Source organism: Pimephales promelas, chromosome 7 (assembly GCF_988280905.1).
Source record: "Pimephales promelas chromosome 7, fPimPro1.hap1.1, whole genome shotgun sequence".
NCBI classification, from domain to species: domain Eukaryota; kingdom Metazoa; phylum Chordata; class Actinopteri; order Cypriniformes; family Leuciscidae; genus Pimephales; species Pimephales promelas.
Window position 1 is genome coordinate 20,336,601 of NC_142775.1, and position 25,516 is coordinate 20,362,116.

General features: G+C 38.4%; 1 protein-coding gene across 4 annotated transcripts in view; it reads right to left on the reverse strand.

Annotated features, from left to right (window-relative positions):
* Window positions 1-4,443: 4,443 nt before the first annotated feature.
* klf12b (Kruppel like factor 12b) overlaps window positions 4,444-25,516 on the reverse strand; it is a 43,412-nt gene continuing 22,339 nt past the window's right edge. For 3 of the 4 annotated variants that reach the window (XM_039655452.2, XM_039655451.2, XM_039655453.2), the window contains exons 2-6: window positions 23,908-23,990; window positions 16,129-16,630; window positions 10,963-11,098; window positions 4,888-5,045; window positions 4,444-4,726 (exon numbers count right to left, since the gene is read on the reverse strand). In XM_039655452.2, coding sequence (XP_039511386.2) covers window positions 4,545-4,726; window positions 4,888-5,045; window positions 10,963-11,098; window positions 16,129-16,630; window positions 23,908-23,973 — 1,044 coding nt within the window. In that variant the 5' untranslated portion in view covers window positions 23,974-23,990 and the 3' untranslated portion in view covers window positions 4,444-4,544. Of the gene's footprint in view, window positions 4,727-4,887; window positions 5,046-10,962; window positions 11,099-16,128; window positions 16,631-23,907; window positions 23,991-24,077; window positions 24,161-25,516 lie in introns of those variants that run through there. The other variant, XM_039655450.2, reaches the window with a different exon arrangement.

Here is a 25,516-nt window from a genome sequence, read left to right on the forward strand (position 1 = left end):
GAGAATAGCAAAAAGCACAAATATTTAGACAACTTCTGGAGAAGCAAAATAAAGCTGAAACACTTTTAACCTCTGAAACAGGTATCTTGTGACATTGGGAAGTGACATCCTCCAATGGGAAGGGAGTCCCTTTGAAGATTAGCAGGGGGAAATATCACAATTTTACAACAAAACCAAAAAAAAAAAAAAAAAAAAAACTCTGAATATATTTACAAATACACACACTATACATAAATACAAGAAATATAATTACAGAATATCAGCAAAACAAGAAACAAAGGCCATTGAGTAAATACTTGATTCCAAAGAAAGTAAAGCAAATACATAAACAAAGGTAATATTTTACAGAGACTGAAGAGGGGAAATGCTGCTCACGGAGGAATTATTACGCCGTATCACCAGTGTCTTAACCTTCAGAATATTTCCTGTGACTGCTCGATTTCCATAACTGAGGACGACGCATCAGGGGTTCACGCGACTTTATAAAGTCAGAGTTGGGTAAACCAGAGTCCTGTTAATTAAGCAAATGTGTGCTTCCGTAGGTGAGTATTACCCTATAAATCTTATGCAGCTTCCATAGGAGACACATAAAGAGTGTTCAACAAACACCAACCCTGGATATTTACAGCTTCAAAATGGTTCATAAGGCTCAGTGCATTTTAAAAGAACAGATCTTTGTGTCATGTCCGGGTGATTAAACCAGGGAAACCGTGACGTCCTGTACGTGAGGATCTTCATAATACTAGGCACTCGTCATTATTGCATAACTTTGACCCTGTTTGCCTTTGCAAAATTATGCCACAAAAAACATAAGAATGTCAAAGGAGGGGGGAAAGTAATGCAGAATTGAGTAAAACAACCCTTTATTTTGTCTGAAATCTTTCCAGTAGAATATAGATCACTTTATTTGTTGCTCATGACTCTTGCATACTGTGCTGGATACACTGTTTTCTCTTATTCACATTTTAAGAGTCAGTATAAAAACATTGAAATAGTTGCTAAAAATGAGGCAGCACTGCCTGAATACTGTAATGAGCCTATATATATATATATATATATATATATATATATATATATATATATATATATAGGCTACTGGTCAACATGAAGGTGGGTTAATGATGACAGATTTTTCAGTTTTGGCTGATCTATCTCTTTAAGATGTCAAGCCTTTATTGTTCTCACACATACTGTAGAACAGTTGAACAGTTTTTTAATTATATTAGCTAAATTAATGTCTCTGAAAAATCTGCATATTACGTATAAAGATAATCCCTTGTATTTTAAAAAAGCCCTATTTTGATAGGTATTTACAGCATGTAAAACGGAGCAGTATCCTTTCACTTTCACATATATTACAACATCTTTAAAAGTATTTTTTTGTACAGAAAATAGTCATATGCTGATGAAGTGTCCCACATTACAGACACGCTTCAAAATACAGAATATGATAAGATACATTGGTGATAAATGTCACATCTACCTTAAAATAATTACTTCCTTACTTCATAAAAACAAGGTGCTCATGTTATGTCCAAGCCGATTAACAACAGAATACACACGTGTGTACACAAATACAGAGGAACATAAAACATGGAGGATCATAATACTTCAGAATGAACGAACAAACAAACAAACAAAAAAATGCTAGAAATTGATTGGTCGTCTCTAACTGACAAACGGTTACAGAATGATTCTCGACATGTTTCCTTTCACAGCACTTCAGTTTTTTTTTGTTGGTGACAAAAAGTCCCTACATGCACCAGCAACTGTGAGATTGATTGTGTGTTTGATCACCTGATCTGTCTGTGCATGCAGTCAAGTGGCCTTTCTCAATGTAAATTCTAGTAATATCTAATCATTTGAGAAGCGATCACATGACTTTTTGTAGCCACTTGAAAGTGCATATGGATCAAAGGGACAGAAGTCTTACAGATGTCCTTTCAGAAACAGAATTAGTTTAGTGAAAAACATATACCTTTACACGAACTGGGGAACGTACAGTGGATTTATCTGGGTACAGTAAATGTTAAATTAAATTACTTGTATTCATAAAAGCATGGCATATTGCTTCTTTTGAGTATCTTGGTTATTGTAGTGTGTGTGGCTATATATTTATAAATTAAGAAATCCTTTTAAGATAGATAGATAGATAGATAGATAGATAGATAGATAGATAGATAGATAGATAGATAGATAGATAGATAGATAGATAGATAGATAGATAGATAGATAGATAGATAGATAGATAGATAGATAGATAGATAGATAGATAGATAGATAGATAGATAGATAGCATTTCTAGAGGAATTTAGCTCACTGGTCACTCGCCCTCCTCTGGTCACTTTGGGGATTGTTCAAACGGTGTGATGAAAGAAAATATGTGTAAAAAAAAACATTGGTAACATTTTAGAATGAGGTTCAATTCATTAAAATTAGACTTTATGAACTAACCATGAAAAAAAATAATAATAATAGCATTTATTAATCTGGGTTAATGGCAATTTTTACATCTACCAATAGCCTGCATTTGAACATTTTGTTTAATGTATCATGAACAGAACAATTGTATAGTTATAATTTACCATTTAGCCTATGTAGATTTGTAAATGCTTTAAATACTGTTGTACTTCACACTTCCATTCAAAAGTTCGGGGTCAATAAGATTTTTATTTGAATTAACACCATTACTCAGCAAGGATGTATTATTGTCAATCTATTGTCAAAATTGTTAATGTCAAATCAAAAGTGTAAATAACTGTAATAATGTTACAAAAGTGTTTTATCTTGGCTTCCAGAAAAAATATTAAGCAACACACTTGTTTTCAACATTATTATTAATAATAATAAAAAAAGAATTATTGGGCAGCAAAACATATTCAAAGGATTTCTGAAGGATCATGTGATACAGACTGAAGTAATGATGCTGAAAATTCAGCTTTGCCACCACAGGAATAAATTAAATGTTATATTATATATAAATACATGATATGTTAAAATAAAAAAAGGTTATTTCAATTTGTAATGATAATCCTCATTATTATTGTTTTATTGTATATTTGATGAATTAACAGCACCCTTGGTGAACTTAAGAGACTTCTTTCAAAAACAAAAAATAATTATAGACACCAAACTTTTGAAAAGTATTGTACACAGTAAGTTCAATGTTACCCGATGCATTAACTACTTGAAGTGTTTTTTAAAATAATTAGCAAATGGATGCACTGATGTTTGCAAACACTTTAACTGAAGCATTAACACAGTACTTACAGTATACTTCAGTAAATAAAAAAGTAAAGGACAAAGCCTATCAATGCTGCTGTACTGACCATAAATTACATCTAGGCTTCATAGTACAAAAGCAATCTCAGAAAAGAAAAAGAAAACCTCTGGATATTCTACAAAGCGACTTTACCTCCAAAATGTGGCAGCTACAAATCCACTATAAACAGAAGAGCTTTAGGAATTATAGAAAACAAAGCGGCACTGATAGAAATTCAAAGTTTTGTCCATGTTTCAAAGCCACCTGATGTGATAGATAGATAGATAGATAGATAGATAGATAGATAGATAGATAGATAGATAGATAGATAGATAGATAGATAGATAGATAGATAGATAGATAGATAGATAGATAGATAGATAGATAGATAGATAGATAGATAGATAGATACTGTAGATAGATATGCACTATAAGTATAAGAGCCAGACCAGCTCACCTATCTGGTGATCAGAATGAATATATTGCTCTTCTACCTCGAGTTACCTGTCTTAGTAGACCCTCATTATCCAGATTTACTCTAATTAGTGAGTTAGTGTTATGAAATTAAGACAAATGTGGATGGTAGACTGCAGAAGCCCAAGTATGTTTTGTCTGTTTATCAATTTCAGTTTAAAAACAAAGGTTGTGGGGAACAGAAGATATAATGACCCAAAATATGTTGTTTTTGTTGCGTAAACTCCTTCGCTGGTAAGTTAACCTGTAAATGGCAACCTCTGTAACCTCCAGAATCACTGGCCCAAAGTCTCCGTCATCAGAAGAACTGCATGATCCTTCACAGATGTGTCTGGCTCTTGATGTTCCGCAATAATGTAAATGTAAAAAAAAATTGTGCAAGCATACAATTCCCGGTCAAGCTCCCCTTTGCATCTGCCAGAACAACACGTAAAGCCCTTCCACTCTGCGTTTCTTCACATTGTAGATGTCGACTGAGAAGCAGCCATATTTAAACAGAACACAAGGATGATTCAGAATGGAAAAATCAGAAAACGAACCGTTTGCCCGAGTGAAATATTCCTTTGAACACACATGAGACAATCAACATCCTGGACTCCAAATGTTTCAGGCCAGTAGAGGAGCCTCGTCCCTCCCTGAATGGACCCTGTTTAGCTCTGCAAATGTGAGGAAAGCATTGTACTCCTCCTTCACTTGTTCTTTTATCCTCTCTCTCTCTCTCTTTCTCAGGGGCAGGGATGGCCATTTTTGTATCCAGCCCAGCTGAACACTATTGGGGGAGATCCAGCTCTCCCTTGTGTGTGTGAATTCAGACCAGCATGTGTCTGCGACGATGCAGGGCCAGATGGTCTGAGCGGGAAAAGCTTCGGTCGCAGTCCCCACACTTAAAGGGTTTGACCCCTGTGTGTTTACGATAATGCCGTGTCAACTCGTCCGAGCGGGCGAACTTCCATGTGCAGCCGTCCCAGGTGCACTTGTATGGCTTCTCACCTGGTGGAGATAATGGATCACAGTTTAAGCAAAAAAAAAAAAGACACAGATACAATTCGTAAAATCTGAACCAAATTAAGACTGGTAAACTAGAATCCCCCAAAATCAAATAAATTGGTAGTGAAACTATGCGTATGGACGGCATTTGTGTGCTCACTTACCTGTGTGTGTCCTCCGGTGTGCCTTTAAATGGGAGCTCTTAGTATAAACCTTATTACAACCCGCAAAATCACACCTGTGGATGCGTCTTTTCTTGGAGTCTGGAGATTCAGGTGGCTGAGGCCGTCGAATGCTCTCAATACTGAATGGTGACATGGAACTAAGGCAGAGAAAAAGACATTTAGTTAACACTGATTAACACACACCATTACAATGTTGCAGGAAATAGCCAACTGACTAACTTGTTCAGCATCCTAATCAAATCAGCTAACACAGCAGCATGTATACAAGCTAATTGCTGCCACCATGTGGTAACATGATTTTAAATCAGTAGTACTTGACATACTAGACATGAACCACCTTTGTGTCAGTTTTACGTGTCATTATCTTTATTATGATAAAGTGTTTCAAGCACTAATTTTCAGCAGCAGCGTTCGCAATGTGGTGAATATATGCGTCAAAACAAATTAAATCATATTTCACCACAGATGTGATTGTTAGTTTTCCATCTTAATGTAATGCAATAAGAAGTAAATAATGGCAAGAAACATCTTTGACATTAATCTACTGACTTTTCCTCACAAGGTACTGTAGGGTCATTAATAATGTGTTTATGCTTTTAAAAGTATACATATATAATTGTTTACCTTATTGCTAATGTTTTACTCAAAATATATCACTAGATGGTGCTGTAGGCTATAGCTGCATTTTGATGGTGCAAGTCATCTGTTCAGAGGCCAAAAAACATGCCTTTTTTCTTACAAAACCAGCCATAATTATTATAGAGATGTGATATTTGTTGCCTGTTAGTTTGCTGTTAGTAAAATCCAAGAGAATGTTTTTACATACTTAATCCAAATCACAATATTACAGGATCAGATGAATAAAACCGCACAGTATTAGCACACTGTCTGTTCTGATTGCTGTGGGAAAATGAATTATTGCCATTCCAGACGGTAGGCCCGATTTCAGACTGTAAAGCTGGCTCTCATTGAGAGGATTTGTACATATCAACCAATGAGCTCACTGAACTGTTGGAGAAGAGCAGAGAGCCACGTAAGTGTTAGGACACACTGTGTATGAAAGCAAGAGAGCGTACGAGTCGTTTTGTTCCTTTTCTCCCATAGGTAGGCTAGAGACAGAGAGGAGTGCCTAATTACATTACATTGTCCTCGCTCGCCTTCCCTTCTAAGGTAATAAGAGCTGTATGTCCCCTGCTTTGCTGATTGGCATGGGCCGGGCCTGGGGGCGGAGCCAGACAACCCCTCCAGTGAACTGTCTCCACCACACGCAGCCCACTTCCTGTTTCTCCCCTGCTCCTGGGTCACCTGTTGGTGTTGGTGCGCTGCCAAGCGAAGGCCTAGCGGAAATGAGCCAATGTGTGAGAAATGAGGCTGAACTTTCTCGCTGCCTTGAGCAAAAGCACAACGAGAGTGAAAGAGAGAGAGAAAGAGACCCAGGAGGGGAGAAGTGAAATTGAGAAGAGAAGACAAAGGGAAGCCGAGAAAGAGGCAATGAGCCAAACAGGTTGTTTTTTCTCTCTCTCTCTCTCTCACACACACACACACACTCTCAGAGAAATTACAAGAGAGTGAAAGAGAGTCACAGAGAGTTTCTGTGAGAAGGAAAGTTGGTGGCAAGATAAAAAATGGAGGGAGGGGAGGGAAGGGATGGAGGGGAGGGGGATGTTGGAAGGAGAGCTTGGAGGGAGCATGAAGGGAGTGACAGGATTTACAGTGGAAAGAACTCTCACTGGATGTTTACAGTCTGATATATTTTAGAGGGGACGCCACTGACATAAATAGTGATACAGTAGTCTGAATCGTGGAAAATGACTTGAAAATACATATTCACCAGACAAGTATGTATAGACACCTCTTCCATTTTTTGTCCTTCTCAAATCAGGTGCATTGTCTATTGACTTCGACCAATATATTATTTTATTAAATCAGCCAAAGCTAAAAAAGAAAAAAAAATATTTATAATTACAGCTTACAAACACATGAGGGAAACTAATATTGTTCAACGTTTTTGGGCCGGTAGGATTTTTAAATGTTTTTGAAACTAGTCTCTTATGCTGACCAAGGCTGCATTTTTTTTCTTGTTCAAAAATACAATAAAATGTTGTGAAATTTTATTACAATTTTAAAAAGCTATTTTCTTTTTCAAACATTTTTCAAATGGAATTTAAATCCTGTCAAGGCAAAGCTGAATTTTCAGCAGCATGTTCTGCAAAACTTTTGTGATATTATACATTTCACATTTCTTTTATGCCTTTTTATTTTACAATTGAATGTGTCCTTGACGCTTGCTGAATAAAAATATTAATGTCTTTCAAAAAAAAAAAAAAAAAAATCCAAAATGATTGAATGGTAGCGTATATGTATATAATTTTATTTATTGATTGTTTTTTTTTTACTAGCTTTTCTTGGGATTTTTGGTTGAAAAACAACAACAACAAAAAAATAAATAAATAAAACATTGAAACTTTGAGTAATTAATTTAAATATCAACTAAATAAATTTTCGGTATATCTTTAATTTAAATCTATAATGTAATAAACATCTAGCCAAGAGTCCTGACATCCAGTCTCACACATCTGCTGTCCTCCCTTGCAGGCACCAGGTGTCCTTTAGATTCATGTATGGTGCAACGACACCAAGTACTACTGTAGGATGATCTCCTGGTTGGATGGACTCGTATTTTGCCAAGCCCAACCCTCACACCCCCAGCACGATGAGGACCAAGCTACTTTTAGTTATACCCCACTTTTTTCTTCACTTTTATATACAATTTTAGTTGAATCAAAGTCTTTATCCATGTCCAGCCACTGATCCCCCATACGCTATGCCGTCACTAGAACATAGAAGAGCTTTGCAGGCCAGATGATGCCTCGACCTTTGAAACACCTCTTGTGTAAACCCCGCAACCCTGTAAATCCTGTCGTCCTGACTTTGTGCTTTTGTCTGTGTTTGGAGGTGGGGTGTATGAATTGTTTGGTTCTATAATAATAATAAAAATAGTAGACAACAGCCTATGCGTACACAAGCTAATAAAAATAATCATTTGGTTCTAAAATGTTTCAAATCAGAATGAATTGAGCTTTTGCTCCTTTTGTCTCAGCTCTCCCTTCAGAGTAACCAGCGAATATGCTCTGAAACGCTCCCCTAAACATACACTCACAACAAGACCTGCATCTCATCCAGCAATCCCTAAAAGAGAAAACAGGCTTCAGAAAGGAATGACAGAGAAGAACCAGGGAGAGATTTGGTTAGACTAATGTATGCCTACTCCATGTCTAAATATAAAATAATATAGTAGAATATTTATTATAAATATTGTATCAATACTAATTGAGCTATCATTTTAAGTCAGCACTAGTTAATGGCAAAAGTATCCCATATAAGTCAATAATAGATATCTAATATAGGCCACAGCAGTAAATAATAATGAATATAATCATTCATCCTTAGTACTGAAGTTTGATAATGCCCGTAATACAGGAACATGCAAGTGTGTTTCTGCCCTAAAAGAACTGTGTCTGTGTGTGTGTAGCCACAGTCCCAACCTGTCTGACCGAATAACCCTTTGGTACTCGAGGGACCCAAATTAACCTGCCATGGCCGCTTTAATGATATTACAGTCCCTTTCCCATTGGGATTCATAGATTGCTGTTGAACACACAAAATACAGCAACTCACATGTAGTAGATGCATTTGTCACTCAGAGAGGCGAAAGGCACAGGCTTTTTATCTGTTCTTCTGAAACTGATATCAGTCAGTTAAAGCCAGATATCAGCACATAATACATCTGGCCTCTCGCTCAGTGTAATAGACGGCTTCTTAGCAGCATAGATATTTAAATTAAGTGCAGAGCTAGCAGTTCTCTCTCTCCTAAATTGGCTCGTCTGGTGTTGAGGACAGTCTTATAGTGGAGACTGAGTCATTTTGGGTCGGCTGTGACTGGCCTCTGACAGGTCCGTGAGCCCGGTTATTTTAGTCCCGCGGGCTTCACGGTGCCAGCCAACCTATGCGTCCACAAACTCACCCCTCAAAGGGAAGACATCACTCCTACCGTTAGACGCTCTGGTCTCAGTTTAGACTGCAATTTATAGCCCAAATTTTCTCCTTCGATTACTGCGCAAAAACACTGACCCAATTAAATGACAATATTCTTCATCAAACACTTCCTTGATGTGATAGATGCTTATTTGTTCATGTTCATTGAGTCCGCCATGCTATCAGTGTTTTTTATGGTGACGCTGCCCACAATGTTATCTTATTTCACATGCTAGAATGAACACAGCTGCACACATGACCTCTTTCTCCATCTCTCTCTGTAAACAGCCAAAAGCAGCAGCTCTCCCAATAACACCATTCTTGCAAACCTGGTTAAACTGTGTTTTGGCATTCTGCTGCACTGGGGGGCAAAGTCCTAGTACTGTTCGTTCGCAACACATTCGGAGCAAAGGGAAACATTTGCAGGGAATAAGTGCATGAGCTCTGACATACAGAGGAATCCAGGAATACTTTCCAAACCATTTGCCTAAATAACAGTCAGACGACAGGGTGCTGGTAGGGGGGCTGGCTTATGGAAAACTCTTTGGGAGAAGTCCTAGTCTGTTTTTTACAGCCTGCAGGCTTAAGAGTCTTCTGGTTTTGATCATGTCACTGTCTTTAATGGGACGACTACCTCATCTGAAGTAAAGAGTAGTGCGGGCAAGAATGGGAGATGACAGCTAATGTTCCCAAAGAGCTGTTTTTTCAAAGAATGGCCTATAAGGAAACGCTTCACAGTTTGCACAAGTCTGTTGATAGGTGTTCGTTTCCAACTCTTTAATACATTAAAGGGATAGTTCATCCAAAAATGACCATTCTGAAATTATTCATTCACACTCTTGTCGTTCCAAACCTGCATGACTTTTTGTTCTCTGGGGAAGATTTTCAAGTGTTTCTCCATACAGTGAAAGTCAAAGAGGTTTAAAACAACATTCGGTTTATTTTTGTCCATACAATGAATGTCAATGGGGTCCAATCAAAGACATTTTTTTAATATATCTTTATCATGTTTCGCAGGGAAAAAAGTCAAACAGGGGAACAACACAAAACTGTAAATACATTTTCATTTTTGGGTGAACAACCTTAAAGCAGTGGTTCTTAACCAGGGGGTCCCAATAAGTATTCAAATTACCCCCCGGTAATTCACAGACAAGGCTAAAGGCCCTTGCACACTGAGTCCGAAATTCGCGTCCGAAATTTTCGCACGTTAAAAAACCAGGGGGTCCCAATAAGTATTCAAATTATTTATATTAACCCCCGGTTTCACAGACAAGGCTAAAGGTCTTTGCACACTGAGTCCGAAATTCGCGTCCGGAATTTTCGCATATGACCTCACGTTATGTCAATGACGCTTGCACACTGCCTCCGAAATGTTCGTCCGTCATAAAAAAAATCGAATCGGTTTCGATTTTCGGCGTTTTTCGCATCCGTAGCAAGCAGTTTGAATGCCGTTTGAATGGTGTTTTGACAATTCAGAGCCACAAATCACGTGTACGAAAATATCGGACTCAGTGTGCAATGGCCTTAAGCCTATAGTCCCAGCCCAAAATGCATGTTTTAACTGAAAGCAACTTGCACTGACATTCCTTAAAATATGTCAGTACATTTGTTTTGTCTCAAGATGCACATCAGTAATGTTTTGTTTTTTTAATAAAAAACTCAAATGTCCTAATTGAACAAAGTTAATATAATTAATATAAATCTAAATCTCTGTGTAATCCTAGTTAAGATGCTGAAACAATACACTAAAAATACAGATGTACAACATTAAGCTATCATCGTATTTGGGAGTTTACTTATTTTTATTACAACATATCAGTAGATGGAAGGGACCTTGAATATTGTCTTGGACTAAGGGGGGCCTTGGATCCACTTCTTTAAAGTCAAACTTCAAAGCAGACCGTTAGCAGTATGTCGATACAATTTTCTAGCTGAAGATTGCCGGTCTGCATATGTTGGAGCTTAATTTCCAGTGCAGGCTGGTGTGTTTGTGAGAGTGTGTATTTGGAGGATACTCACTCCTGCACTGCTCGTGCTATAGACAGCGCTGTGGATCCTGTTTCATTAACACTGTCCAAGGTCACGTTTGGCAGGTCGTCATCATCACTGTCACTTTTGATTTGTCTTGGCGACAGGCCATTGGGATCTGTTTGTGCTGCCGCAGGGGGAGAACAACAGAGGAGGAGGTTAGTTACATGACTGTAATATGCGTTCTGCCCGAGGCCATTCTCAGGCCCATTCAGAAGCTCACAATATGCCACATGACGCTGAGCAGAAATTAGCACAGCATTTCAGGGTGTTTCTTCAACTTTTGGCACCTTAATGTCCCTGGGGTTGATTTTTATTAAAACGAACAGATTTCAACCTTTTTTTTTTTCAGTTTATTGTATTAAGGTCACTTTAACTGTCTTGGAAACATTATCGTCCCCTCATTATTTATATTTGCAACTTTTCAAATGCCCAAAAATAATATAAATATAATTTTGATATTAAACACAGTACATAATTTTGAGATGGCTGAAATGACCCTGCGGTTTATTTACTAAAAGGTTGACAGGGCCAAAAGGGTCCTTGGGAAAAAGGAACACCCTTCAATTCATCTTACAGCACCTAAAAACTTATTGGTAACCAGCCACAATACAACAGCATTTCCAGCGACACAGTCAATTTCTGTCCTCATTGAAAGTGACTGCTGCGGGTAGCAGTGCTATTTTAGTATTATTTAATTTTGTATTATAGTACTTACTATTTACTATTATAGTATTTATTAATTTTTTGAATAGGCTTATATTATTAGCAAATTTTTATATTTTATTTGTAGCAATATTCTTATATGCTTTTTGTTATTTTAATATAAGTTAATTTAATATAATATATTTAATATTTTAATATAAATATAATATAATTATATTTTAATATAATTTAATATTTAAATAAGTAATTTACTTATTTATTTCAGTTAGGTGCCAAGGCAACATTTATTTTTGCTTTGCAAGTTTTTAATTTAATATTTATATGTATTATATTTCAGTTTTATTTCAATTTTTTTAAAGGACTCTTAATAGTTTTAGTTAACAATAACAACAATGGTATGAAGTGACAGACTCAGACAATCAGAACATAGTTATTCACCTAAAAAAAAATGAAAAAAGTAAACCTTGAATAGAAGCATCTGCCAAACACAAAAATGGAAACGGAAAAATATTGATGCTTTATCATGTCCTGGTTCGGACATAATGTACTACGAAGACAACCAGTATTTTAATAGCTAATGATACATTTCAGGTGTGTGCTTGTTTGTGAGTTTGTCATCAATTACAAGTTCTTAATTCAGACACACCTGCATATGTCTTGCTGTATGTCATTGTTTTAGCCTGGCGGTCACAGTACACCCATCTCTGATTACTGTATCTCATTCCCCACAGATTGAGAGCAGCATTCTCCCTGACTCAAAGCTTTGTTAATATTATGTGGGTTAGCCCAGGCTGCAGGGCTACACTTCTAATTTGCTGCTCTCTCAGCAGTCTGTCAGACCTGATCCCGGATCAGAGGTGTCCGTGCTGTCTCCCAATCAGCCTAGGGCGGTGTGTACTACGGGCATGTCACCAGCACAGGCGATCAGACACCCGGAGAGCATAAAGACAACAGCTCTGTGCTGCCACCCACCCTTTATTTCTAGGGGTGTTGGACATAGTTATGCTGCCAATTTATGAATTTCTGTATGAATGATGGGAAAACTTAAGATGTCAGTTATTTGAACTCAGAAGCATTTAAGTGTAAAACTTTAACATTTTGAGGGCCATGTTTTTTTTTAACTGCGACTGCAGACAATGCACCTCAGTAAACCACACACTGATAATGTTTTTTTTTTTTTAATGTTCAAAAGTGACATTAAAGCCTTTAAAATGTTTACAGAAAATGATTTCAAAATGCTGAACTTTCTATTCTATTCAACGTTGATAAATAATAATTATTTCTTGAGCAGCAAAACGGGATATGAGAATGATTTATAAAAATGATCATGTGACACTGAAGACTGGAGTAATGATGATTACATTACATTTCAAAATCTATTAGCACATATTTTCAATTATAATAATATTTTGCAATACTTTTGCTGTATTTTTGATCAGGTAGATGCAGCCTTGGCGATGACGAGTATAAGAGACTTTCTCTAAAAATCTTACAGAGCCAAAACTTGTGTGCATACAACCCTGCGAGAAAACACCAGCACTCCTTTTTTTAAATGTGCAATTTACTAGTAAAGAACCATTAAGTTAAACATCACATGCACTGGTCTAGCTTTACACCTATTGCTTTTTACCGTTAGCCATAAGCTGTTTCTATGCCTTTTGCAAAGGGGCTTAAACATCCACTTTAGCCACAAACGCTCAACAAAAACTACGGAGGATTTCAACGAAAGATTAATTAGACATTACAAGAGCCTGGAGCTTTTCTCTCTCCTTCTCCATTGTGTCTACTCAGAGCAGGCTAGACTCAAATCAGTTATAGCATATTGCAGATTATAACCTCTAGGCTAATGCAAAACAATTTATTATGATACAAGATCAATGTTCAAAACAGATCCAGAATCATATTTGTATACCGTTGATTCCCCTGATTATTTTTAATGCACAAACATATTTTATAACTTCTTATTTGTACTATACTTTTGAAATTGTATTCTTTTATTTAATTTTATTTGTCTTTTTAGTTTGTGCTGCACTTTTTAATTTGCTATATACCTCAACTAAAAGATGCAAGACTAAATTATGAGGAAAACCATCTTTAAAAAATATGAATAATTTTGAATTTCCTCTGTAGTATAGACAGATATTACAGCATTCGCAAATAAAAATGCCTGTCTTTGTACTGCCCGTCAACTGTTTCCACCATAATCCATTCAATCTACCTACAGTCCATAGCTTGCCTGGATATTTCTTAAAAACGACCATATAAAGGCAATGACAAAAGCGAGAGTTCATAAGAGGTGGTGAAGCAAACCCCATGATTTCTTTCTCCTGTTGTTTCCAGCCATTGCCTGTTTCCATGGTAACTCAGCAGAGACAGAGCTGTGGAGAAGGGCACACCCCCTCCCACCTCCCCCTGGCAACCTGTGCACGAGTATGCGTGAGCATGTAAAAGTGTGCGCTGTCCATTGTGTTTCCAGCTGTCAGTGGCCATGATGAAAACATTTACATGTAAGTGCTGATCGGTGCATACTGGTGTCTCAATCTAGAGGTAAAATGTAACTGTCTCACTATCATGTAAGCATATCACCGTCTGCTACCCTGTTGAACCCGCCCAGGTCTGACCCCATTTCCTCTGTGCCGATTCAGAGCTCTCTGGGTGGAGTCCGTGTTGCTATGTTCCTAACTACTCGCGGTGCCACCCATCTTCAATATCCGCCCCACCCCATTATGCAAACCTTGTTTTTCCTCTCTTTCCTCATCTGAAGCTGAGCAAGACACCCAGTATTTAAATCCTCCTTCTAGCAGGATGCCCAGCCCTGCCCAACCATTTGGGACAGACACCCTTCCCAGATAAACAAGAGGTTGAGCAACAAACAGCTCCCTTGTGCCCTCTGCTCGGGCCGAACACCATTTGACAGCAACACCCAAGAACATCATGGCTTACTGCCAGAGTATTAAAACGCCCTACAGGAAACCAACTCTAAACAGCAGTCCGGTGAGGTCTCGAGAGTTTGGGAACGCACCACGCAAGATGTGTGCTTCTGATTAGGGCATGATGGACTTGAGACAGCAACACATATCCTACATTTGAAGAAACCACATTCATCCCAGGTTTAGTGTCTTAAGATACTGCATAACTGTGGGCCTTAAGTGTGCAATACAACTCCCTAGATGGATGTTTCTTAAACAATGGCCACTTTTGCCCTGAGTAAATTCGTCTACTAACAATGTCCAATAGAGGCCAAACATCTATTCCAGGACAATTTTTGTCTTTTTTTTTTTTTTTCTGAACATTTCACAATTTCGTGGTGGAAAGGACATTTTGAGCTTCTTCTTCTTTTTTATTTAATAAAAAGAAACCTTAATCTAGCTATGGCTATTTTCACAGTTAACACATTATGTATCATAAATACACATAATTTAATTGAAATTACTATAATAAACTATGGCACCATTTTCTTTTGAGCAGTAATGTTTCATTCCTCACTGAACATTGTTGTGTCCTTGGTAAACAAGTACACACACTTATATATAAAACATTATTATGGGAAAAATTGTTGTTTGAGGTTAAAAAAAAAAAACACCGCAACTGTGGGCTAGACGTATAATAAAAACTGGGATGTAAAAGTGCCTAAAGTTGAAGAAACACCCATTTCTTAACTTGAACAACTGTAAGAAGCACATCTCTACATTGTAGCTTTAATCTCAATTGTGTTTTCACATTTGACCCCACAAAAATAAAATTTCAACAAAGTGAAACAGAAATTTGCTTAATGTTCGCTTAATCTCATTTTTGGTTCATTAGCAAAAGACTATTAGTTCACTTTGCTTTTACGCTGTATACTATATATATATTTAACACATATCACATACTCCCTAACAGTAGGCAGTACACAGGCAGCTGAGGATAATCAACCGCTGTTTGCATGTCATTATGAGTATGGTACTTTTCTGTGGAGAAATTAAACTAGTTTTACAAATCCAAACAGATTATTTTAAATCAGCTTTAATTTTTCCCCCAGTGATCAAAATTTCATTCGATTTCAGCATTCCCTTGGCAGGTTGATGTTAAGTGCTTCCTCCAGGGGCACAGTGGTGATCAATTAAGTAATTATCAAACTGTTAAAGGGATACTCCACGCAAAAATGATTCTGTCATCATCTACTCACCTTCAAGTTGTTGTAAACCTGTACAAGTTTATTTCTTCTACTGAACACAAAGGAAGATATTTTGAAGAACGTTTGGAACAGTTGTTTGGCACCATTGACTTCCATAGTAGAAAAAAAAATACTATGGAAGTCAATGGTGCCAAAGTTCCAATCGTTCTTAAAAATATCTTCTTTTGTGTTCAGCAGAAGAAAGAAACTCATAAAGGTTTGAAACAACTTGAGGGTGAGAATTTTCATTTTTGGGTGTATCCAACTTTTCAACTCAACTGTATGAAAAATGAATCAACTGCAATTATTGAACAATCCAAAAATGAGGTCCTTACCTTTGCCCAGGCACTTGGCCTCGTCCAGTAGAGGTAACATGATGGTGGAGTTGAGGGTGGAAGGAGAGCGTATGGATGTGGTGTACATGAGGGGCAGTGACTGCACCACAACAGGGATACGGTGCACCTGACTGGGCAGTTTACTGGGACTCGAAGGGGGAACAGGGTGGATGATGTGCAAAAACTGCTGGCCTCTAACTCCATGAGAAGAGCCCACCAACGGCCCGGGTGTCAAAACGGAGGGCATTCCCGCGGAGATGGAGGCGATGACGGAAGGTGAGGACGACGATGATGAAGAAGAAGATGGAGAGAAGGCTGAGGTAATGGGTGAGGTGTTGGATGAAGGAGACGATGTCCGTGTTTTGTTGATTGACAGGTCCACGGGCTCCGTCTGGGTCTGGAACTGCTCGGATGAGAGCAGGTCTTCTGGAGGTTCTGCCTTCACTTTGCTGAGTAGGATTGGCACCGACTCCATATCAGGATAGCCGTGCACTTTGGGTGACTGTGAGGAAGAAATATATAAAAGCCATGTAAATCTCTTTAATTAAATTTCTAAAACAAATGTTCATTGATGAGCTCTTTTTTATTTGCATAATGACAGTAATTCATTGATTTAAAATAATAATAATAATTTGTTCATTTTTTATATGTATAATTGTATTTAAATATGAACTATTAAATACCAGCATTTTAAAAATATATATATATTTTTTTTTTTCCAAAACTTTCATGGCCCCCAAAATATGTTGTTATATTTTGTGTTGTTAAAAAGCAAAGGCTCATGTTGTTTTTATTTATTTATTTATTTTTTGAAAAAAAAACATTAAAAACATTTGTTCAAGACAACATTCTGAAAAAAAGCGGAGACATTCTCATTTTTGTTAAAGACTACCACCGTTTCGGATTCAGAGTGGTGATCAAGACATAGATCGAGTCCATCAATACCCACAAAGCTTGCACAGCAGTATATCTTGTCCTGGGTCGACATTTCTTTCGTTAACGGTAGCCAGTTTTGATTTAAATGCTGTTTAATGTTTGTTGATCGTGTTAGCTTACATGTTTGTCAGCCATGCTTTTTTCGTTTATTTCTGATTCTTCTCCGCTCGTTTTAGATCCAGAAATTCAGTACTATTTCAGGAAGATGTGTAATAGAGGCCCCTAGTATTACAGTGAATCAATTATCGGAAAATCAAGTCAATGAAGCTTTAGATCAAATGATGTAAAATTCTTTCAATTGTACAGTTGATCAAAAACATGAAGAAAAGCTTTTCATAATATAATTAATAACAACAATTCCGGCACATTCAAATTGTGGTCAGCAACATGGACAAAACATAGTTTCCCCTTTTTTTTGCTTTCTCAACTATCAGAACTACATCTTGGGGACAGGATCTGTCAACTCCTCACATTTGTCTGTGCAAAAACACCTAAAGTGCTATAGCAGACAAAGCGCTCATCTCTACAGTAAGCGCATACAGTGAAATGATCAGTCCTGGGCAGGTGGATAATCATGACAGAGCAGCTCATTAAACCGAGGGGAAAAGTTCTCGAATTGCAACTGCAGATGTGATAAATCTGCTGCACAATCACGGCTTGACTTTGTTTATAGACTCACTTTTCTTTGTGCAGACTGAGTGGGCCAGAAGCAAATTACATTTTTCCCCCCAGAGCTCATACTATTTTTACTCCGGCACGTAGAGTCACTCTGAGCGTTACCGACCCATGAATCAGCAGTATGTGGTACAATAAAACTGCATTTGAATCCAAAAACAAACAAATGTCAGGCAATTAAATATGCTGACAGGACCTGTAAAAACCCAGGTGGAGTCATTCAGGGTTCACAGGGCATTGTCACAGGTCAGGACACATGACCTTAAGGTCAGGGTTACAATACTGATATGACTGGGCAGGGAAAAGAGCAGTATATCCAGAACAAAGAAACCGCTTTCTGAAAAGTGTGACAGCGCTGACAGCAATGGTTCATTGGTGATTTAGACTCTTTCAGGAGTTTTGGGGCTAAAGAAAAAGCACAATGAAACTTGTTCACAGCTCTACTTCATTGACCTTTCACCGGCCCCTCCCCCAAAACAGCCATTGTCCAATCACACATCATAGCAACCATTACTATGTAAGCAGGACCGTCAAACATTGACTCCAAGCAAGATGGTGAAGCGTTTGTACATAAGCCCATAGCGTTTGTAAATCAGACACTATGTACCCCAAGAGATTGTCTGGGGGAGTTTCCAAAGCAGAAACCACAGCATGAGTGGTGCCTACAATTCGATAAAACAGTGTGGACGGCCCCAATCCCAGTTAAATTTGTCGAATCTGGTTAACTTGCGCACAGCGTACTGAGACTGAGCAACTCCGATTGGTCAAAGCAATATGAAAGCAGATCAAGAGGATCCACAAAGGAATTATGTTTTCTAAAGGGTTGTTGTTAACGTGATATTCTTGGGGGGAAATGAGCAGCAGTCAACTAGCAGTGCAGCACCCGTGGACTAAGTAAAGTTACAGTTTAGAGGAGTGCACGTTCGCAATGGGGAAACTATGAAGCTTACTTGACGTCAGTTCATATATTACAGGTGCTCTAAGCGATGTCATATTTTTAAACAAAACGGAGGCTAGATAGACCCTCCCTCCTCCTCATCTGCACTGACCCACAGGACCTTCTTGTCAGCTATTGGCTGGAACAGTTTGTTATGTTTCGTGGAGCGGGTTGCCGCAGTTTGTCTTTGTTGCCATTTGTGGAGCCTGGGTTGTCTGCATAGACCGCGTTTTTTTACAGTGTGATTAGGGGACAGGCAGCTAGCGGAAAGTGAGGAGATGTTTGCTGTACGTGACAAAAAAATGTTTGGGCCTAAAAAACGTGTGACATCGCTTAGAGCACCTTTAATATTGCATCGATTAGAAATAAGCTTAAATAATGTATGGTTATCTGCATCTTTCCATCTCTTATGTATCGTTGCTTTTTAAACACGAAAATCCCATTCAACATGACACGCAAGCGGTTGCTGTGGTAATGAACAACCTGCTTGTTAAAGCGAATGTAAGTTATAACGTTAATCCTGTAACTGAGGCAAAATTACTAAATATGCAGTGCGAGTGCGATATATTTCTAACTCCAAACAATTAGGCACTGAACCAGCTTATATCCACAAGTTTCTGAGGGGCGCTCATGTAAAAAATAAAGTGGGTGAAACTTCCGGTGAGGCGGCGGAAGTAGCATTCCAATGGTATTTTGTGTGTTAGTTAGCAAAGAGGCTAGCTGTTTTTCGAAGAATTATTTTACTATTTAAAGACGCCAATCTTTATGAGAGATGCCGTTACGGAGCTCAGGGACAACATGTGCTGTTCGCGGTTGTATGTATAACGTCTCGGGTTATGACTATAACCCTTGTTCCCTGAGAAGGGAACGAGACACTGCGTCGATAAAATCGACTCTTTGGGGACGCTCCCTAAGCGATTTTATCGACGCAGTGTTGAGTTCCCTCGATAGGGAACGTTTTGGGTTATGACTATAACCCTTGTTCCCTGAGAAGGGAACGAGACACTGCGTCGATAAAATCGCTTAGGGAGCGTCCCCAAAGAGTCGATTTTATCGACGCAGTGTTGAGTTCCCTCGATAGGGAACTGGACTAAACTAATTCAGTGGCTTAAACGGGATTGTTTTGAGTGATCACAGCGATCCTGCCAGAGCCCGTCTCTGATCCTGCCAACGACTGTAGTTTCCATCACCTCCCAAAAGACGACGAATCTTCCTGTGTACATTTGTTTAAATTCTTAATATTCTCTAAAATCTATCAGCATGTGATTGGCTGTTCGCTACTGATGTTACACCTAAACTCAGGATCAAAGCCTGTGTTGACAGAATACCAAATGTGCCAGTTAATGTATTCAAGCTGCACATTCATTTATAATTTTGAATAAACTCCAAAGCACAATGACTAAGTGTGTATTTTTTATTTTAATTGTTTGTCAGCTCGCACAACTGTCTGTCACCATGCCTTGATGAGTATTGATTATTAATAATGTTATTATAATACTCCCAATCAACCACTGCGGAGGTAAAGGTACTGTTATTTCACCCTTTTGAATTTCGTTGAGGTTGTGTTCCCACATCGTTAGCTAGTTTGGATCGCTATAACTTGAATGACTGTCAACTGTTGAATGAACGAGTGTCAAGCATGTCAAGTAGCGCTTTGTTTACTTCAAACCGGAAGTCACGCCCACTTTTGACGCAAGGCCTCATGGGGCGTAGAAAACTTGTGGATAAGGTCATGGGGTTTTCAGATTTCGCTTGAGACCGGTAAGTATTAGCCTCGATAGTAGTGGTGTCTCCTTCATTGCACATTTTTATATTTTGAATATTGCATATTGTAACCCCTTTTGCCTCGATCTGGAGGATTTTGGTGAGGTATTGCTCCAAAAAAGGTCACTGACATGCACAGGTATACACCTCTTCCCGTCATGGCAATCTGTCGTGCTGGTCGTGTTTGACCATTTGTTTGACGGGCGTAGTAACAATAACTATGGCGTGTGGCTTTTGCTATTAAGAGATTATTATTATTAAGGGGCTATTAAGGGATTATAGGGTCTGCAAATATCTCCAAATCAGTTTTTTTTTTACACCAACCCTCATTAACCCCTTTCCCCAACTCCACTGTATAAGCATATTGATAAAAAAAACAACAACAAAAATATAATTATTAAAATGTTCTAAAACAGCAACCAAATTGGCAAGACATTATTAAACAAACACATGAAAACATTGGCTCCCAATTGAAAACAGATAACAGGCATTCTAGGTGAAAGTTGAGTAAATAGGCTTACGTATATCAAATTAAACAAGAGAAACTCCTGATTCATACTGAACCCATCCATTAACCTGATCGCAAATCAAATAACACATTTATATGAAATGCATGTTTTTTTTTTTTTACATCATCTACTTTTTTGCTGTAATAAATGCTGAACATGGTCAGATTTTTAGTAAACTTTAGTATTATATTCTTCAAAAATGCTGCACAGCTGCACAGACAGGGTAGTAATCAAACCCAGTGAGTGAATTTCTATTAGCATAGCATGCAATCAGCACCCTGCTAATGAGGGTTGTAAAGGGAAGGGAGGTGCCTCTAATGACCAATCAGCACCGTGCTTAACAGACTGCTATCTAATTGAAAAAAAAACCTGCCTCTGTAATCTTTTGTGTTCCAAGCAAAAGGGACAAACCCTTTCCAATCAGTTCCTTGCGCAGTAATGCAACCTGCATTATTTTTCTGCTGAAAACCATCACTCAGAACAGTGTTTGTCTATACTGAACTCTCACTCTTGTTCTATTGACTTCTGTGATGTACCCTTCAGGGTGTGCTTAAGAGGCTTTATACTGCATATGTTTTTTTTCTCTGTTTGTGTGTGTATTTAGAACATTGTGAGGAGCTGTGCCTACGGCTGCTGTAGCCTTAGGCCTTTTAGGCCCCTCTGAGACAAACCTTCTTCCTCATCTAGACCTCAAAATAGACCTCATCTCCACTCTTTATACAGTATAAAATAAATATAAAAACTCTTTACTCTAATACATTTGTGATGAGTGATACATTTTGCATGGCACCTAACTTTTTCAGCAGTAGCTTATTTCTGCTACAAAAGTAGCCATCACCATATATCTTGTGCGTTTAGGTAGGTAGTTGCTGAAACATATGAGATAAGAACATGCAGATGATGAGGCAGAAACCAGCATGTCCAGCGCATGTAGGCTTTAAATATACAACTTTTACAGTTGTATTGAAATTAGTGACCTCTTGAGTCTTTTTCGCTGTAAGATATATGTACTTTTACTTAAATATGGTTTTCAGGTACTCTTTACACCTCTGATGATTATTCATATGGTATCACTGGCTGATCCACAACATGCAGGAAATAAACCAAATGAAACTGTAAACCATAGCAGACTGAAAGTGTAAGCTGATGTGCTGTGTAACACATGACCTCCTTTCATATGGAATAGCATGTAAATTAAAAGCTTTTGAGGTGATAAAAAGCTGTTTCTGCAGAAAGGTTTTCAAACCACAACCACCCGCCCCTCCGTACTTTCCACCTTGGCTTTTTACTCATGACTTCTACTTTATTTGAGGATAAGGATATGAGATCTCGGTCTAGCAGGTGAGGGCATTAACTGGGGCAAACCGTTCTCAGCAAGGTCTTGGCAAGTGGCCACAGGAATGACGACCACGTTTGAGCAATGAGATGCACTTCAAAGAGTCATTGTGTAGGTTGCACACTTCCTGGCGCTTGACAGCATTTTGACACATTTGGATAAAATTCGTCTATCAGCCTTTCGCAAAAAGGAAACAAGGTGTTGCTATGTGGGCTTCTGAAGTAGAACAAAATATGGGGACGTTGTTGGCTCTCAGACACAACTATTAACAGGTTCTATCTTTAAGAAAGTGGTTCGTCCATCTATTATCTGCTTTTGTGCTTTTCATTAACTGAGAAAGTCATGTGGAATGAATAGAATCAAATTTATACACTAAGCTATTCTGAGTCAAAAGCTTATGGTAATGTGGCAGGTTAGTTATATAATTCAGGGCTTTTAAAACTTTCAAGAACCACGAAATATTCAATTCAAATTTCGGCAATCCCTATTTTGAAACAAATTGATATCCAAAAAATGTTCAAAATGCACAACTGTTTGTATGGTAAGATTTCCAATGTTTATAAAATACAAATATTCACCAAGACTACATTTATTTGAGTTAAAAACTATAATATTGTGAAATATTAATACAATTTCAAACAACTGCTTTCTATTAGAATATATTTTACAATGCAGTTAATTCCTGTGATTTCCTTCAGAAATCATACGCTTATGTGGTGCACATTTCTTATTATTATCAATCTTTAATATATATTTTTTTCAGGATTCTTTTATGAATAGACTGTTTAAATAAAAACATATTTTTATTTATGAAAACTTTTTATTTATAATATTTTTTTTCCAACAAAATTGTTGATCAACTGAATCCTTGCTAAAGAAAAGTATTAAATCTTACTCACCACAAACTTATACATAATGTTGTGTTTAATATCAGTGTTTAATATATAACTATAAATCTCTTTTTATTTCTTTCAGTTAGAAGCTATGGCTGTTAATGGCTGAATTAAAAAGATCAAGTCAGTAAGTCAGTAAATGTGTTAATTAAATAAAACAAATTAAATATAAAAACTTAAAAAAAATTCTTCTTTTTATTAAAAACAATATCTTAAACATATTTGATGAATATGTTAACACATTAACTTTGACAGCCCTAAAATACACATTATGTAAAATACTTTTTCTCACCAAAATGCTCCGCAGACCCCCTAGCACCCTTCTGCATGTTTGAAAACCCTGATAGATGAACAGTATTCTAATAGATGTGCCCGGATGATCATGTAGAGTACATATGCACATAGGTAAGCAGCATATGGAGAAATAATGATAGAAGAGAGAAAAAGACTCTCAACAGCAGTGTATCTGCATCTGTGCTTGTGCCCTGCCAAAATGGCTGTCCTGGCTGCAGTGGCCCTGGGAGCATTCCTGTTTCATCTGTGGCTCTCCACATCAGGGCTGCTCCACACACACACACACACACACACGCACACACACGCCTGGGACTAATTAGGAGTATCACAGCGAGAGAGTGGGGGTGTGAGGGGTAAAAGAAGTGGAAGGTGGTATAAGAGAATGGATAAGAGGTTCAGGACAATAACTGTATAAAAAAACAACTGTTCTCTTACCCCTCTTTCAGATTCCAGAGGTTCTGCTTTGACTCGGACTGCAGGCATTCCGTCTAGCATTAACATCCTGTTATTGATGGCGTCTGTGAGCCGAGAGAGAGAGAGAGAAAGAGAAAGGCATAAGAAAGCTGCGTGTGACTCCTCTCACCTTTTCAGTGATTGAGTCATACCTAGAATGCTCTGAAACAATAGTGCAGGCTACAATGCAACAGGCAATGATGTCATGACGGTATGCAGTCAGTAAGCAGTTCAGGTTTAAGTCCGAGGGTAAACAAACGCATCTGGCTGTGAAGAGTGAATGTAGAGTAGTAAGAAATCAGAGAGAAAGCTGAGAGAGTCCAGGATAAATACAGCATCAAGTAAGCTTTTTTGTGAATAAACACCAATAAATAACTTTTGAGAGTAAAAATACAAGTTTTTTGTTAAACATTATAGAGATTCAAAATCTCGATGCAGAATACTCAATCAACTGGAAGAATATGTTTTAGAGTACTCTAGTTGGTGCCCAATCAAAAATAAACATCAATAAACATTTTTTAGTTTTTTTTTTTTTTTACATCGACGGACAACGGCCGCCGTCCGCCGCCGCTTCCATCATTAATGACGACAAGATAGCTGCATCTGTAGAGGAAGCCAGCAACTCTATCCGGATGTCGGACAGTGAGGATAGGGCGAGCTCTGTGGACCTCCCCCCGCGCACAACCGACTGGATGGATGTCCAGCGTACCTCTGTCTCAGCAGCATTCTCTGTGAAGGACGGTGCTAAAGACAGAGGATACCAATCTCTTCCTCCAGTAGAAGAAGTTGTAGCGGCCCATCTTTGCCCGCCCTCTGCTGGACGGTGAGCTAAGATGGCGCTACATTCTAAAGCTTGCCGTTTTACTTCCGCTATGCACAGCCGCGCTTATACCGCCACTGGGCAGGCTGTATTGGCATTACACTTGATGGCCGTACTGCAGATCTTATAAGCTGACCTTCTCAGAAATGTGTCTCAGCTCTGAAACCTTGGAGAGCAATCTACTGGTATCAGTCAGGTGTAAACCTGGGGACTTCCTTGTGTGTGTAGGAAGTGTACACGGACGCCTCCACCTCGGGAGGGGGAGCACTGCTCGAGGGCAGACCGTTCTTTGGCCATTGGTCAGAACGGGGGAAGCTCCTACACATAAACTCTCTAGAAATGATGGCGCTGAGGCGTTTTTCTCCCCGAATAAAAGGTCACCACGTCTTGGTTTTGCTTGGACAACATGTCCGTGGTGGCCTACATAAATGGCCAGGGTGGCGTCAGATCCCGAAACCTTTACAGGCTGACGGAACGCCTTCTGGTCTGGGCTCAGCACAATCTGCGTTCATTGAAAGAAAATGCGGGACCAGACAGACTGTCCAGAAAGAATGTTCCAGCAGGAGAATGGTCTCTGCACTCAGAAGGTCCTACTGCTGTGGGAGACATTCGGCAGAGCGTTGGTAGACCTGTTTGCATCACAAGAAAACGCTCACTTTCCAAAAGACAAAAGTCTTTCTCCAAGAGCAGGGATGTGCTGGCCCAAGTCCGGCCCTGCTGCCCACTCTATGTTTTTCCCCCATCTCGCTCCTGCCTCAGGTATAGGAACGA